The sequence below is a fragment of the Camponotus vicinus genome, unplaced genomic scaffold (assembly GCF_025532165.1).
Source record: "Camponotus vicinus isolate PSW18456_S1 unplaced genomic scaffold, iyCamVici1.0 SCAF_1, whole genome shotgun sequence".
NCBI classification, from domain to species: domain Eukaryota; kingdom Metazoa; phylum Arthropoda; class Insecta; order Hymenoptera; family Formicidae; genus Camponotus; species Camponotus vicinus.
In genome coordinates, this window is record NW_028141945.1 from 18,729,888 (window position 1) to 18,748,532 (window position 18,645).

Sequence of the window (18,645 nt, forward strand, 5' to 3'; positions counted from 1 at the left end):
AAACAAAATTAAATTTAATGAAAGAAGCTTTGTAAATTGAAAATAGAGAGAAAAACATCAGTTCTTAGATAAATTTTATAGAATTTAATACGAATTTTATTTAAAGTAATTTTGTACTCTCAAACATATGTAAAATATTAATATTATTGACATTTTATTTGATGAAAGATTTTTTTATAGGTTCTTTAGAAAAATTATAAATATTTCAAAACAATTTATATTATTTACTAGCGTACAATTTTGAAGAGACACAAGACCTTGCATCTCGTTCAGCATAAAAAAATCTGTATTACTAAAAGATTTATCTCGACGAGTGCTCGATCCCGAATTGAACTTTACGATTACAGGAATACGATATCTCTTTGCTACGTCGTAACATCTCTATTGCTGTGTCAGGGCATGATTGATGGCCTTTGCATGTCTTTCAACGCAAACAACCGCGAGATCTCGCCGGGAAAATCATGCCGAGAAGGGTGAGTTTCCGACTCCGCTTTCTTTATATAAATCATCCTCGTAAACGATTTCTCTTTATCTCCCTCATTAAAGAAAGAAATATTTCTTCCTATCGCAATTGCTCGCAACTTTAATAAAAACGTTCGTCGAATCGAAATCAAGAGTCTATTCGAGATTGACAGCAAAAGAGAAGGCAAGTTATTTTGCTTACACATCATTTATCTTTATCACAATTTTGCTCGTTATCTAAAAATAAGAATCACATATCGATAATATAATTACATATCGATATGAAGAAATATTTTTTTTGCATTCCACAATCGCGATAGCCTAGGGCGATTTTGCACGCCGGGGAGTTTTCCGGAACTCTAGAGAGATCAGATTGACAGGGAACTGTCGAGGGATACATTTTTCCCAACGGGTAGCAGAAGGATTTAAAGTCTCGAAAGACGACGATCTCTTTGGAATGCAAAATTATCGTAATTCTCAATATATCACGAAAGAAAAATCTCCCGAAATTCTTGGCCAAGAAAGAGAATCTATCATTAAAAAATAATAAACAAATAAATAAAATCAATAAAATCAATAAAATAAATAAAACAAATAAATAAAATAATAAATAAAACAAATAAATAAAATAATAAAATAATAATAAATAAAACAAATAAATAAAATAATAAAACAAATAAATAAAATAAATAATAAAAAATAATAAAATAATAATAATAACACGAGGATTTAAAAATCAGACGAGATTCATCAGAAAAATAAAGATATATTAATAATAGAAGGTAATCTCTCTTAAAAAAATATGAGGCAGGTAGGCGAGAGCTTTCGGGAAAAGCTCTCGTCGTCGACATTGTCGTCATCGGCAGCAACATTGTGCAACGCGCTTAAGGCACCGTCGCGATTGGCGGATCGATGCGTGCCTGCCTGCCTCCTGGTAGGCACGTCGACCGGTTCCTGGACAAAGCGAGAGTTGCCCCTAGCATCATCTCTCTGCCAGCCACTCCGCACCGCGCCGCGCCGAGGGAATCGAGTATCCTGCCGTTTTCTCCCGTCTTTCCTTCCCTTCCCTCCCCTTTCGATCATTCTTTCCTCCTTCCTCATTCCCCTCGCCCCTTCGTGCTCTCGTCCGGTATTGCTCACCCGAGGAAGAAGAGCCTGGAGGACTCTGGATATGTGCGAATTCGCTACGAGTTCCATATCTCGTAAACAAGCCGCGGAGATTCGCGATATACTGGATCATCTGGCGTGTTTTTCAAATTTATTATAATATTTTTGAGGGGTAAATTTTTTTCCTTGCGATGGCAGAAATTATATTCTCGTTGAAATTTTTCATTGCATATTTTCGTATCCTTAGAGCACGAATTAAAATTCGATACCGGATGAGAAACAAGAGGGTAACTCGGAAGCACTTCTGGAGCTTCTATATCACTTGGGGACAGACATCGGCGGTAGCCTTTCAGATTATTTGTTGACCGGACTGGGTAACAAAGAAATGGCCAACAACGAAGACGAAAGACCGAGGTTGATGCTGATGACGACGATGATGATGGAGGCTTAGACTCTGAGGTGTTCGAGCAAGGCCGATCCGGCTCGTCCGACCGGTCAACCGAGTTCGAACTCGACTCGCGCGAATGACTTCGAAAAACCAACAAAGAGAAAAAGAGATAGGGAACTCTCGGTGATACCGTAAAAAAATACAAATTTAAAGTTGTGTCGATTTGAAGGGAATTTATGGTACCATGGATAGAAATTCGAATAGATTCGATTCGTTTTTTATGACTGGAAAATAGTTAAAAAATACTTTAAAACATATCAATTATATAAAATATTATATTATATACGTAATTATTAAAAATAATATTTATTTTAAAATTGATTAATATAATATTTTAATGAAAAGAGAGAAGATAATAATAAATCTGTAAATCATCATTATTTTAATGATTGATTTGAATTTTAATGCGTATTATAATTAAAAGATAAGTAAACTGATGCTTTTTAACTTAAAAAAATGTATGCTTTACTGGAAAGAAAAATAGTTATTTTTAATTTATTTAAAAATGGAAATTTATAAATAATAATTTTGATTGTTATCTAATATATTCATACAAATACGTATCATCATTTAAAATCTGATTTATAATAATATTTAATAATAATATTTAATATGAGTTTGGGAGAACGATTAATGCATAAATGCAGAGAATTATAGTAAGTGATTAAATATATGCGTGATATACCGTGTTCCGTTTAAAAACTAGAAGAGAAGTACATTCAGAATCAGTTCCCGCGATTTTTCCTACTGACTTTTCTTCCCCCCCTGCCCACCCCTAGGGAGTCACGTGCTCGCTTCCGATTTTGCATACATTTAAATACTTTCGCGATGAATCTCGTCGAGGATCCACGACGCAGACACCCGGTATAAATTTCGAATCGCAAACGTCTATTTAGCGCGAACAAAACGCAAGTCCATCGCGAGATAAGTTTTCTAACGCGTGCGTCCTTTTCAATCGTCATCGTTCCGCGTCTCAGGATTCGAGACCCACGTCGATTTTCGCGTCAGGATATCTGTATTCGAGACGAGGACGTCTCGACGATAAATCCTTTGCGAGGTTGCGCGCGCCAATTCCGGATCCTTTAAATTAAAAGAGTCCTGTATCACGTCGAAACTGCAGCACTCTGTCAGGACCCTCGACTCGTCAGAAATGGGAATCGATTCCGGATATAACGCATTTTCTCGCAACGTCATAAAAACGCGAACGATCTCTTATATTTCTTCTCATTTTTGATTTAACGGAACTCTAGGAAAAACGATTGACCTCGTTTTTCGCGAGAATACATGGTGTATTAAAAGTTGCACTCTCTTGTTTTAATTTAGAAATACTAGAAGTCAAAAAGTATAAAATGGAACAATTTAGATTAAATATAATTATTAAATTTAATTTTTAATATAATTATATTTAGATTAAATATATAATTATTAAATATAATTATTAATTTTAAAAAATATCTGATATGACTTTTTTTTAGAGATTTAATTTCAATTTTAATTTACTGGAATAAAATTATTAGAATATTTAAAATGTTTAAGAATGGAGTAATATATGATTATTTATATATTATTTATATTAATAATAAGGCATTTTAATAATAAAAAATAAATAGTTATAAAATTTAGAAAAAATCCAACAATTTAATGAATAAACGTGAAAAGTGAAAACAACCTCAGGAAGGAAAAAATTATTCCGATCAGTTTAGCTTCAGTTATGTCTCTGAAAGATTTGTGTTATCGAAAGTCATATCTCGAAAGTATAGAGGTTCTCATAAAAGAATAATAAATGCCACAAAAAAGTTAAAACTTCTCTTTATATTCCTCGATAAAATTTGCTTCTTTCATAAATAAATCTCTAAATTTATAATGCTAGTTGTTATTGAATTTCTGATTGCGTTATGGATTTCAGAACTTCTCCAATAAGGTTTAATCCATTAAATCGACGAAACAAAGTTGTAATTTATTAATTATTGTGAATCAAAGGCAAATCAAAAGTCAATGCAAAATGTGGGATATAATATTGTATTCTTCAAAATATTGAACTTTTCATTTAATTAAAAGATAATGTGATTTTTAATTAACTGATCATTCACAGCCAATCGTATCTACCTTTTTCTTTCCCTTCACATTCAATTATAACCGAATTCTAATAATCACTCAGGATGGCTATTCGATAAAATTTTATATACTCATGCCCTCCCCTTCCCCCTCCCGAGAGCGAGTAGAGTGAGAGAGAGAAAATGGGAGAAAACGAGAGGTGAAACGCGAACAAAGAACCCTCCACAGCCCGACCAAAAACTCCACGTGGATCGATATCAACAGAGCGCGATACTCGATACGCCTCGAAGAAGCTGAAGGCGATAAGAAGCTGTAATCAGCCACGAAAACATAAAGCCAAACATTGCAATGAGCTCATGTTTCAGATCCGGCAAAGTTATCGCAAATTATCATAAAGCGCTCTGGTCAGCTTTTTTTTCTTTCCTCTCGGCAAAAGCTTGAATTTGATATAGAATTAAACATTGTGAATTTATTCAATAAAATATCAAATGGATCGCAAATAGAGTTTCGTCTCTTCTAATTTAATTAAAAAAATATATCGGAAAAAAATAAAGACGAAATTTCCTATCAATGTCTGACAGTTATATCTATTTTTTTATTGATTGAGTAAATTTTTGCATTGACTTAGAAATCCTTAAACACCATATCACTTCCGCGTCTTAAGCGTCCACAATATCTGATCATGGATAATCAATAAAATTCTGTCTCTCTCTCTCTCTCTCTTTTCTTTTCACTCTTTCTTACTCTTTCCTGGCAACATGTCGAGCTTCGAGATGTTCCAGAAAGAATAATGAAATAAGAAACATTCGCAGAGCTGTTTGTTTGAAAAATGAATCGTTTGAATCGAGTCTGAAAAACTTCCCTCCGACATAAAAAGAAAAAAAAAACATTGAAGGTCTAATTTTCCAAATTTTCCAAATGAACCGTTTATTAATTTCACAAGCCATTCAATAAAAGTTAATAAAATTCGAAAGTTAATGAAATTCGTCTTAAACTGATTTAAATGCAAATTCGTGAGAATGTTCCCCTTTATTGTAAGATTTTTTGCTTGCAGTTTTTTGTGTGCGTGATTTTATCATTTAACAACATGTCGTGCGCGTTACAAAGTGCCCTCATTATTAGCTCGCGTTCTAAATACAGCGCATCAATACTCAAAGAGAATGCTCGCGTAAAAAGAGATGATCAAAGGAAAGATAGAAAATTATTTACATCCCGTGTTAGATAAAAAAAATTTTTAAATCGTTGCAATGTATGTTATATTTCTGATGTTCCGTTTAAATGCATGACTTTTAAAAGTCTGAGTCAAAATATCTATGTAATAGCTTTTTTGATACTAATATAATTTCGAATTACGAAATTACTTATATCTGATTGTAAAAACATATTATTCTAACATTCATATGTGAAAAGTCGAATTTATTTAAAAATTCATTGAAAAAACCTATTTAAAAATTAAATTTTATTGTGAAATCCATTTTGTCATTTATGTTTTCCTTTATTTGATACGAATAATTGAATTTCTTTTTAATTTAATTTAAGCAAATATTCGGTCTAAAATTTTGCTTTTTTATTATTTCTAAAAATAAAAATTAGGAATGCATAATCGCGCAGATAATCATGCAGAAATAAATATTTGTTATAGCTGCAATTAACATTGCAATTAGGGAATTAGTTGTTAAACGTAATATATCAAAAGGAGAAGCCGCGAAATAAAAGGATAAAATGTCCCCTCTCTCTCTCTCTCGCTTTCCAATTATACATAATTTCTAATACGTCGGAGAATTATCGTCTTTCGCAAGTAGATAGCGATGTGGGAACCCGCGCCCACGCACGCGTGCGTGCGATTCGCATCAGACAGATACGCCCTTGGATACGCCCCCGCGCGCTCCACCGGATATATATTCGTTAATAAGCAACGTAAACCGATCTCTCCTATGTGTGCCGTAAAGAAATGGAACCCTCTGATTTCGCGTCATCTTAAGTATTATCAAATTAATGCGCGAGCTGGAGTGTCAAGTAAGTCAAGATAATCATCGAGAATAAATCAAGAATAATTAACATGAATTGATAACGAAGAAATTCTCGGCGAGAGAATCGATTAGCAAGAACCACAATGTCGCGAGAAAAAATCAATTTGGAGAAAATTCTCTTTATAGATTTAATATATTTGTGAATTAAAAGATTTCGCACATGTATTTTATTATTAGTAATATTTTCTATTATTAATAATTTTTTTTTATTAATAATATTTTTCATAGTTTCTTGTGGTTTTTTTTAACTTTATTGTCTATAATATTTTATTTCTCTAACTTTATTATTTTTTTTAACTTTATTGTTTATAATAATGTTATATTTTATAAAGAAGTAATTATTCAAATATTATGATGTACCAACATACACATAATCGTGAGTAAACAATAAAACAAATGCATTTATATAATTTTTATAATAATAAAAGTATTCCAACGTCGTTATATTTCAACTTTGCGATAAATGTTGCAAAAAGGAGCGTATTTTTCATATATAATGTACTGTAAAATACATTTTCTTCGTGCGCGAATCGCGAAAAAAAACCGAGCAAGTTCGAGCGGTCTCGGAAACGAGGCAGGCGTTTCCGGGGTACAAACGGGCGGAAATGGACGAGTGTGGATTTCGCGATTACCATAAGGAGACAATGCGAGAGAAGCGGGGAGAGAGAGAGAGAGAGCTATTTCGAGCGCTCCTCCTTCTCGCCGGAAGCTCTTTTTCCGCGCCGGAACCTATCCAGGTCGACGAGAGGCGTTTTTCGTTCTCACCGCTCGCCGATCTGTCCGCTCGCCTCCGATTTTCCTCGGCGATTTCCCGCCGCCCTCTCTCCGAGTGAAACGTGGGAGGTCGTGCAACGTGCGATGTGATGCAATCGCCGGTGTGCATCATCGTTGGAAACTCGAGATCGTCGCTGGTGCATAGGAGATAAATCGGGATTTTTGAGGATTTAAAGATGTCGAAAAGCACTTGTGGAGGAACCCCATCCCTTCCTGACACGTTTCATATTTCGCAATTAAGTATATCAGGGTGTCTACTCCCTGGAGAAACATGGGAAACTTGGAATTCTCAAGGATTGATTTTTATATCTGAGAAATCAGGGAATTTTCGTGGAATTTTATTGCGATTCAGGACATTTAAAAAAAAAATTTTTCTTTTATAATTTTGTTTTTATATTGTAATCAATCGGCAAACCAATTAAATTATGTAAAATGAAATATAATATATTATATATTCTATTTGTAAATAGATATATTATATATTTTATTTTTATTTATAAATTTTATTTCTGTTTATATATTCTTTATATTTATATTGTTATAATGTCTTGACAAAATATAGAATAGGCAGTTTATATCCTTTATTGTAATTTTTAGTGATAAAAAACTAAAATTGTTAGGTAGATGCAGGTAAAAATATCTATTTTAAGAAGGCTATTCAGCTTTTTTCAGTATATGTTCAAATCCAGCACTTGAAACTTAAGTGGCTCTTTATATTTCCTTCGTGAGTGAAAAACGCACACAATAGGAATCTCACTTAGAACGTTAAATCCAAAAAAAAATCTTAAAAAATCCTCTTTACATGGAATTTTGAATAAAAAAATCTTGGAGATTTCAGGAAATTCAGGGAATTTTTAGGAAATTTGTTTACAAAATTTGAGTAGACACTCTGTATATACAATATGAAATATAGTTTGATTAATTTCATAGTCCAAACTTCAATAAAATGTCATGTGATAAAATATTATTTCTTTCTAAAATATTATTTTAATAATGACATCTTATAGAAAAGAAAAATAAAGAAAGGAAAAAAGAATATTAATTACTAACGTCTATTTTTGAAATAAAGTAAATATTTATGTAAGATGATAATTCCTTGTAAATATTGCTACATATTGCTAATATATTTTTGTGCGATTATTTTTAATTTATTTTAAATTATATGCATTTTATTTTTATTGACACTTCATAATCAATAACTCGTCATAATTTTATAATTTGAATTATTAATAATATATATAACTCATGACTTAGAAATGTGTCTCTATTTTTTACTAAATAAGATTGGAAATCTAATAGAATTTCTCGGAATACTGACAAAGAACTACACAAAGGTATCCATTTCCGGTTCAATTCAGACAATCGTAAGCGTTTCCCGTTACATGGATTGAAAATGTCGTACACCGTGAAAAATATCGAAACATTAACGTAACAACGATTACGTACGTATGGTATGGATAGATTAGAGAGAGTGGGCTATATTGTAATAATGCATCATTAATACGAGTACTAATCGATGAAAAATGCGTGGATTCATGATATTCCTTTCTAGTAAAATCAGGAAATTTATCGACCGATTGTATTTAAATCGCGACACGACGATGATATCACTTGTTCAAGAAATACCTCGTTTGTAGAAATAATTAAATAAAAATAATTAAAGAAAAAATTATTAAATAAAAATAATTTAATTAAAATTTTATTTTTCAATACTAGTCACTACAATAAAAAAGAAATTAAAACTTTTTTTTGATATTGTAAAAATTATTAATGTAAAAATCCAATAATTACTTTAATAATAAAAACTGTCAATCAATTATATATATTTTTATATTATTTTAAACATATGTCGAAGGTCATAAATTCTTATTTCGACTGCACGATATTCAATATTTACGATTATCGTTAAGCATAGAATAGGTCATAAATTTATTGAGTTCCGAAGAAAAAAGATCATGTTAAGGATAAAAATAACAAAGATTGTTAAGAGTAGAGAATATATCGGAAATTTATTATCGGAGAATTTGGCACTTATAGGATCTGAAAAAATAAAAAAAGACGTTGAAATTTCTGAATTGATTTAAAAACGAGTAAATCAAACTATCAGAAATGTCAATTAATTATTAAAATTAATCTTAATAATTTAAATATCGCGGGTACAAGGATATATGAGTGAGAATTTCTTCGCGAGTATATCTCTAGAACACCGGTTCTTCCGCGAAAACTTGTTGACTCGGAAGGAAGACAAAGGATTCTCGCGAGTAAAAGGGGGAAGCAAAATTAGTTTGCGGCAACCGAGAACTTAGATCAAACCGTCAAACGCGAACTCGACGTAATCGAGCCCGCGTGCAATTAAAATCTCCGTAATTTGAGCCTCGAAGAAAAGCTCAACTTGTTCTCCTGCGAATCTAACAGCGAAGATGAGATTACGAGGAAAAGTCGAATTATCATCAATCAGCAATTTCCTATCCAGAGACTCTTTCTCTTTTTGTGTATAACAAAAATATTTTACATTTTATTTTTATATATTTAGAACAATATGATAAATTTTAATTTTATATTTTAGAATAACATATTTTACAAGAAATATTATATTAAAATATTAAATAAAGATATTCTCTATTCATTAAAATCAAATAAATTTTGATTTTTAGAATCAAATAAATCTTGATTTTCAGAATCAAATAAATCTTGATTTAAAGTTCTTTTCTAAATAAAAAAAAGAAACGACAGAGATTATATAATTCAGGAATCAGAAAAATCAATTCTCGTTTTATTTAATATCCGACATTCGTTAATCGTCGTAACCCACACACGTGCGTTCGCACGTGTTCCATAATGACAACTGCAGCAGAGACTAAAAATTTTTCCCGGCCGTATCGTTTTTCCTCGATGCAAGATACGGGTGAATACAAACGATCGAGAGAGAAAGAGAGAGAGAGAGAGAGAGACAGAGAGAGCACTGTACATGCGGGCCTTCTTTCCTTTCGTGTATTACATGTCTCTTGCATGCACGGTAAAAACGCGTACTATTAGTGCGTAATCGAACCCACGTCATTCCAAATGTAATAGCAAATAAACTTCTATAGACTTCTTCCTGTAAATTAAATCGTAATCGCGTCGAAGAACGAAATTCCATTTCCTGCCGTGTTTTTTTTTTCTTCGAAATTTGTCGTGTTAATCGCGAAAATTCGGAGCAATTTTTACTTTCTTCCGTCATCTCGAAGCAAAAAATTACGACATTAAAACGTAATCAAAATGAAGATGGTAAGATATAATAATAATATATATTAATCGGAAAAAAATATATATATACAGGGTGTTTCTTAATAAACGCGAAAAATTTTAAGAGATGATTCTTTGTCGAAAATTAAGGGGGGTTTTTCATACTCTCTAAAAGTGAATCAGTGTATTATCACTGTAATCAATGCTGTACTTATCACTGCTTGTAATCAGTGAGTATTTACTGTTTTTCAGTGATTACAAGCAGTTATAAGTACAGCACTGATTACAGTGATAATACACTGATTCACTTTTAGAGAGTATAAACATTAAAAAGTTCTATAAATAATAAAAAATTGAATAGGGGTTGCTAGTTTCACCCCTTATAACAATACGGGAGGCTGAAAAAAATATTAATAAATAATCTTTTTACTAGTAAAAAATATCCACCTAATTTCACTTCTTTAACTTGTTCCAAATTTGAGAAAAAAATAAAAACCTAATTTTTACTCGCATTTTTGGAGGAGTGTAACTCCACAGGGGGAGGGATGTAGAAGTATACGTTTATATGAAGAACTGCCCTTAATTTTCGACAAAGAATCATCTTCTAAAATTTTTCGCACTTATTAAGAAAAGAAAAAAAAAACACCCTGTATACATATAATATATATATTAAGATTAAAACATTTTCGATATTAATTAATATAATGCATCACCTCTGCATTTATTATGATAATATGAATTACTGATATTAATTAACTCGATCATATCAATATCGTATACCCCATTGTATTTTATTATCATATATACATATTAAATATAAAATTATACCGCATGTGTACACGATTTCTAAACTTGTGTGATTAATATCATATGACATCCCGAGACGATTGATAGGGTAATTAAAGGGGAGTAGAGGGGAAATGAAGAAAACGAGCGCGAGGAAGAAATTAGGACGAGGCAGCGTCGTATCACGACGATGTCATGAGGAAGTTGGAGTTATCAGTTACACGTCAGACATTGTAAACGTACGATGGGCGGCGGTCGCAGCCGCTGCTAATGGCGCACTATCGACATATCAATGCCGCGTTGCGGTGCGCGCATTAATAATCCACGTGATTACCATCGAGCAAACTCATCCCGGGCGCGCGCCATGACGTATTCATGGCGTTCATCGGCCGACCGTCCTCCCCCGCATCCGCGGATGGAAATCGTGGTTTTGATCCTCTCCGCCTGGTTTTCAATCGAGCAGAGCCTAACATCCCGATAAATGATTCAAAACCCATGACCCAGAATCGCGAAATTAAAAGATAAGGATGGAGTGCTTCATAGTTTCCCTGCCGATCTTAATTCAGGGTATCAGTTGAAAAAAGGCATGAAGAAAAATATGGAATGACGTAAAAAGAGAGAGGGATGTGTGTATGAAAGATTGATGAGGCTGACATTAATTACTTAATAATGATGATCGCATGAAAATGCAATATTATAGATGCTGGTTGGCGATCACCCTTTTCGCCCTTAATGTCTCCTCGCGGTCGTTGATTTCCCCGTTCGTGGCTGCGCAAGCTAATCGCGAGAGTCGCTCCTTAATGAGAAATTAGGCGGTCCTATTCCGAACTTTAACGCTGGGGCGCCCAGCTGAATTTTTCATGCGAACGAAATTAGAATCGATCGTCAGACGCGGGGGGTCGCGGTATTAAATCGGCGAGGAGGGGGAGGGGGAGGTCAGCAGAGCGAGAGCGGGAAGGATAAAAAGTCACCGATAGTGGTCTATCGATGGATATTCCGCAGTCGTGCAATTTTCGTCCCGATTATTTATTTGCCGTCAATTAATGTCAGCTCTCGTTGCGAGAAAATTTATCGATCCATGCCCGTTGAATTTCGTTTATTAATTTCTTCATCTGTTTGTCTATTTATCGATGGAAGTGGATTTATGCGATACCGTTTATTTCTCTGGTTATCCGTTTGTTTAGTTATGGATTTACCTATTTATTTATTTATTTGTCTATTTACATGCTTTTATCGTAACTAGCCGGCTAGTTGATTTATTTTTTGTATATTTATTATTATTTTATTTATCTGTCTATTTATTCATAGCAAAAGCTTTTTATTCAGGCAAAATAATTTCTGTTCGATATAATAGAAGAAGTATCTTATTATATTAAGCAACTCTGAAGGAACAGAACGAGCCGAAGCGAAAGGAAGAAAGAAGAAAGTGGGAAAGTAGAAAAAGAACCAAGGCAATCGCGAGGGCATAATAGCTGCTCAATTGCTAATAATGATTTACGTAATTACGAAGTTCGATATGCGACAGAGCGCGAACAGGAGTTCTGCCGGAAAAAGGTAGAAGAGAAGGAGAGATGAAGGAAAGAACCGAGTTATCGCTCTCGTTGCCTCGATCGAGATTAACTCTGAATGATCCCGTTCATTTAAGGACCTATCGATCGATCGATCGATCGATCAATCATGCGAAAGGACTTGCGAGACGAGTAATCCCGCAGGAATTTCGCCCCCCCCCCCCTGACTATCGCAATAAATTCTTGTTTCACCGTCGACTGGAAAACCAATCGTAATGTCTACTACTCGAAGAGTTCTTTTCGCGAGACAATTTTCTTGTAAAATGTAATTTTCTTGCGTTCTTCTTTGTAAAAATAATCTTTTAATTTTTTAATAATCTTTTTGAAAATTTTGACAAAGATTTGCGGAAATGGAGTCGGAGAGGAAGAGAGTGGGTTGTGTCGAAAAATGTAGATTTGTCGAACGGCAATTACTCGAGATAGCGAGAAAGTTTCCTCCCTCTGACAAATCCTCTCGCCGGAGGGACGGTTCGAGGAGGAATCGTGACCGGCGCGAGTTTTAATTGCTCGACGATTAAAAGTTTCCGCGTCGTTCGAGACACTCGTTTCGAGAGATCGAGCGTTGCGTGAGACAGCGACTCTTCCGCTATAGAACCCAGGAAAATCTACAGAGAGCAGAGGAAGCACCTTTTTTTTTTAATACACCGTAAACTCTCGCGAGACGAAAACACGATTCCAAAGTTTGAGATTAAATCAGCTTAATCGATTAATGTCAAGTTACACTCGTTTTAATCGTGAAAAAATTTACGTATTAATATTCAAAGAGTCGAGAATCGTGGGAACTCGACGGGAATCGTTGGAAAAAATACCTCGATCGTCGGCAGGAGAATTCACCTGTATCAAGATTTATCTTCCGCGTGTCCTCCGCAAGTGCTTAAAAAAGGATACATCTCTTGGAAGAAGTCCAGATGCGGCGGCTGAAGGATGTCCAGCGCGGAAAGTACCTGCAAAAAGGAAAGAAACAGGAAGCGATTGAGTATCTCGTCCTTTGACTGGATGAGAGAGAGAGAGAGAGAGAGAGAGAGAGAGAAATGGCGCAATCGATCCCCCTTTCTCGTGCAAAAACGCACGGGAATCTAGCAGCCAGAAGCTGCGAGGGGAAGGACGACGATCTAGTCCTTGGGGAAATAAAACGCGGAAATTTCCGGTACGTTCACTATACGACTTACATGGAAAGAGAAAGAGAGGATCTGTCGAGTATTCGTTCAGATATATTTGATGTCAAACGGTATATAATTTGTTTATGAGAAAGCGTATAAAACAAGAATTCTATGTATATAAATATATAAATAAATATATATATATATATATATATATATATATATTTATTTATTTGTTGTTTAATTACATTATTTTTTATTATCATAGTAATTATTTAATCAACTAATTTCGGTAAAATATAATATGCCAATATATATTCAGATAATATATATTTAGATAATTATGTAATCTGTAAAAATCTGAAAATCTAATTTTAATCTTAAAAAAAATAGACAAAAGATTTTATAGACTTTTCATAGCGAGCGAAATTATTATAATATCAAGAATATTTGATAATTATTATTCAATTATTACAATAATAAGTGCACTAGTTGCAACTATATTTGTTATTGTAATAATATACGCAGATAATGATTATAAAATTTTTGAAAGCTAGAAATCCGATATCGATATAAAAAAATTGCGTCTTTTTATTTTATTTTTCATCTGCATTTCCGTTATATTTTCTTGTCTCTATTATGTTACAATGTTCACATCGATCATATTTGATAGTAACGCAATAAATAATACCACTTACGTTATCGTGTTTGAAGAAGCAAAGCATTTTCAGTTCCCTGAAGACTCGCTTGCTGCTTACGAGACTTTGAAAGACGTTCGGCAGTTTTTTTAAGGCTACTCTCCTGCCATCCCTTGGATCCGTAACAGCCCTGGAAATCACACAAAAATAATACAAAAATTAATATTTTTGTCTTCTATCTCATCCGTGAAAAAACAAGACATATTTTATTTAAAAAAATAAAAAACTTGTGTTTCTATTTATCGTGCGTTGATTACGTGTTTATACAAAAAAAATTATAAAATAGCCATCACCTAATTTTTATCATAGCTAATGAAAATATTTAAAAGGATCAATCTCGTTTTTTTTCCCCTTTTATCAAATTTCCTTTTATTTAGTTTATTTTTCCTTTTTATCTTATTATTACTTATCGCTGCTATTATTCCCTATTTTATTATGTTTTATAAAATATAAAATATATGTTTAAAAAGATTGTGTAAAGAAATATCTGTAAGCATAAAACAAAAAAGAGCAAAAAAAGCCACATGATGATTAAAACCATCTTGTATATTCCCTCTTAGGTTTACAATATATTATAGCTCTCTTTTCCAGATTAAGGAAAATCTCTCATTAGGGAAAAATGAGTGGCAGAGGAATCAATTTCAATTTTAATTTTGCGATCGAGAGGGGGGAAAGGGGAGAGAAGTTATTGGGGAATGATCGACTAAATAACGCCGGGAAGCTTGCATTGTGGAATAAATCTGAAAACACGAATGAGGGACCGCCTCCCCTCGTTAGTCTCTCTCAGTCTCTCCTAGGCTAGTTCCGAGAATAATTATTATCCCTGCAATTAGTCTGTTTACGGCTACGGGTTCGATTTCATTGTCGAGTGTTGTCGTTACCACAAACCGACGATTTCGATTTACGAGAATCAGAGAGAGAGAGAAGGAGAGAGAGAGAGAGAGAGAGAGAGAGAGAACCCGATGCGCGGCTGAAATCCCATTTTCGGTCGTCGCCCATGTGCCATATCGTCTGCCCAGACAGATAAAGTAATTCCTCGTTTTTGAACAGAGTGAGAGAGCAGGAGATAAAGGAGGAGGAGGAGGAAAATGGGTTTTCGATCCACGACGATCGCATGATATATTGATATAAAAAGTACATAACAGAGAGATATTTAGTTAAATGTAAGTACATTTATAAATACAAAAATAAAAATATAATATATATCATATTTATTTTTATCAGGATTATCATTTGTATAACAAGACAGTGACAAGAAAAATCCTATAAGGATTTGGAAATTAAATGAGAAAACAAAATATATATTATATTAAATTAGAGTAAAATTGTACGACAACTTTATATATATGAGAGAGAGAGAGATTTACTATTATACATATATTATCTAAATTTAAAAAATTAACCAGACAATATTAATAAATAATAAACCGTAATCAGACTCATTCTATTGTCAATTAATTTTTATACATTACTATAATTATATTCAAAACGATTTATTTATTTTTGATCGCTTTTGTAACCGGTCTTACATAAGGTGAACGCGAAAACGACAAACCTCGTACTAATCGGGTCGCAATCGTTAGCTTCGTTATAGCTCGCTAAATCGATTCGTTCGCGGGAGACGGTCGACTCTCGCAACACATTCTCGTGCGTATACGAGCCGAAAAAAATAAACGAGAATAAATAAACGAAAAAAATAAACGAGACCGTCGATAAGCGGCCAAAACGTGCCCATTATCTCGAGTGTGTCGCCTCTTTGAGCGCCACTCATATGTATTTTCAACCAGTCGGATTCGTTCATTGCACCATCATACGATTTCAATGGTCCAATCAAAGAAGCAAAAAATTGTGGAAATTCTCGCATTTACAACTTTCCAACTTATCCGACAAACGAAGGAAATACAGTACATATATAGATAAATAGATGAATTTATTCGCTCTAAAAAAGCTGTTTTACAGAATGTCAATAAAATATAATTAAGAGCAAAGAGCGAAGTAAAGATATCTCTTAATAATAACAATAATAATAAAAAGAAATAAAATAAAGAATATAAAGAGATTCGTAAATTATGATTGTTTACGTTATATTAACAATGTTATTGTAATAATTTAATTTACTTCATTTATTTTATATTTTTTTAAATATAGATTATGTATGTGTCAGATTCAATGGATAAATTTAATTTTCAAAAATTACACGTGTGTAAATTATTTCCAAATTATTTACAAAAGTGTAAATACATAAACAATATTATATATATATAAATTAATTTAATTAAATTCTAATATTCTGATAAAATTTATAATTTTTGATTCAAATCAAAACATTGGTTTAAATAAAAAAAAATTAAAATTTTAAGAAACAAGATAAAACCAGTAAAAATATTTCTCGAATAAATAATAAAATCAAAACATCTTCATTCATGAAGCATCTCTGAAATTTTGCGCGTATTTTCGAAAAATTGCGACGATTGTTGAGTATGTTTTCGCAATTCGATTCATCCGCGAAAATTAGCGTGCGAGGACGTTAATTACATGGTCGAGTTTCTTCGAGTGGTAGAATAAACAAAAGGAGAGGAAGAAGGGGAGGGAGGAAAAAAGAGGTGAACGAGCCGTCGCGAACTGACGAGAGATTAAGGTCGATCCACGAAGCCGAGCGAGTCACGAACGTAGAAAGGTACGACGACCTTCGAAAAGGGTCAACGCACCCATCCGCCGAGCGGTGCGCCGAGCGTAGTAAACGGAAGTGAAGTCACGAATTTCGGAGCGGAACGACCGTGAAATGACGCGACGCGCGGGTGAACGAGAAGGGACGGGGGAAGGGAAGGTAACTCGCCCCCGGGGATCCACTGTCGCGGTTTAGGCTATGTTTATTCATTCGAAATCCGGCGACGAGCCGACGATGGGACACACACACACGTACAAACACACACAATCGCCGGTGGGCTCCTCACCGGAAGTTCTAAGGGTTATTGCAGAAGCGAGCTGGTCTGCTGGAAGGTGAGAAACGAGATGCAAATACAGGGCGTCTGCCGTGTATCTCGAAAGAAACTGTGCTAAGCTCGCGAATTATGAAGCACCTTGTATATAATGGATCGCTCCGAAAATAGAAAAGGGAAGACGGAAAAAAGAAACAATGGTATCTCCTATATCGAAAATTAATTAGCGAATGTATTTCGCAGATCCATAACGATTCAAAGATATTGATCAATTTTCCTAACTTCCATTATTTAATGAGTCTCTCTGTCTCTCTCTTGCATCATAAACGTGTTGAAATTCCCTTGAGGATATTGTTGATCGGTTTGATGGCTGATAACGAAACCAATGACTTTGGGGTCTGATTAGGGTGTTGGTTTTGTCGGGGTGTCTCGTCACCTCGTCGACGACAAATTTCCTCGTTACTTGAGAGAGCTCTTTGTTAGAAGAGGTCGTCGAACGAAGAGTCTCGCGAGTGATTCACCTGCTGCCGGGGAATGTTAAAAGTATCATCGTCGGCGTTTTTTTTTGTTCATCGGAAACAAATAACGAATGATTATTTATCGCGCAATCTTTCGCAAACCAAGACTGTTATCGCAGGTGATAATGTAGTTCTTTATCGCACATCGGACTGATCTTTGTTTTACGTTCACTGTAAGGAAGAGAAGAATAAAAAAAAAACAAACATTTCAATTTTATGTTTCCGTTTGAAGGCATTTCGATCTTCCCTGGATGTTACATTACATCCGCTAACGCGAATGCAATCCGGAAACACGTATAAAGGCCGAAACAATGGTATGTTACGTGTATCGGTATCAGGTCGATTTTATTTTATCGGCCGTGACCTCTCTTATGCAAACAAATGAAAAATAAAATCACGGTTCGGTGCGCAATCAAAATAAATTAATTTGAAGAATGAAAATAAGAGAAAAAGGGAGAGAATTTTTTCGAATATTTCACTCTGTGGCGAATTTTATCCGTGGAATATTTTAAATGGTATTAATGAAACATGCATTTATGATACTGACATTTATATACGCGAATTTTTCTCGCGACACAAGCGTTGTATTTGATCATTGGGATTTTAAGAATAATTCGGTGAAAAAGAATGTATTAAAATATATATTAGAAATACACATATATATTTCATAAATAGTAAAAGTGCATATACTTTCTTTATATTTTATTTTATATAATTCTATATTTTATAGTTATATTAATCTAATTTCACATTTTTTTCTTGTGGTCTCTTTTTAATATAAAAATTATTTAATTTTATTAATTAAAAATAATATTACAAATAAATAAAAAATAATAAATAATTAAATATTAAAATAATAAATAATAAAAAAAAATAAAAATAATAAATAATAAATAAAATAATAAATAATAATTAAAATAACAAATAATTAAATA

At 33.4% G+C, this 18,645-nt stretch overlaps 1 protein-coding gene across 3 annotated transcripts in view; it reads right to left on the reverse strand.

Annotated features, from left to right (window-relative positions):
- Positions 1–18,645, reverse strand: part of LOC145959279 (serine/threonine-protein kinase NLK-like) — a 143,842-nt gene that overhangs the window by 41,356 nt on the left and 83,841 nt on the right. For all 3 annotated transcript variants that reach the window (XM_083077954.1, XM_083077957.1, XM_083077955.1), the window contains exons 2-3: positions 14,254–14,383; positions 13,344–13,399 (exon numbers count right to left, since the gene is read on the reverse strand). In XM_083077954.1, coding sequence (XP_082934080.1) covers positions 13,344–13,399; positions 14,254–14,383 — 186 coding nt within the window. The remainder of the gene's footprint in view (positions 1–13,343; positions 13,400–14,253; positions 14,384–18,645) is intronic.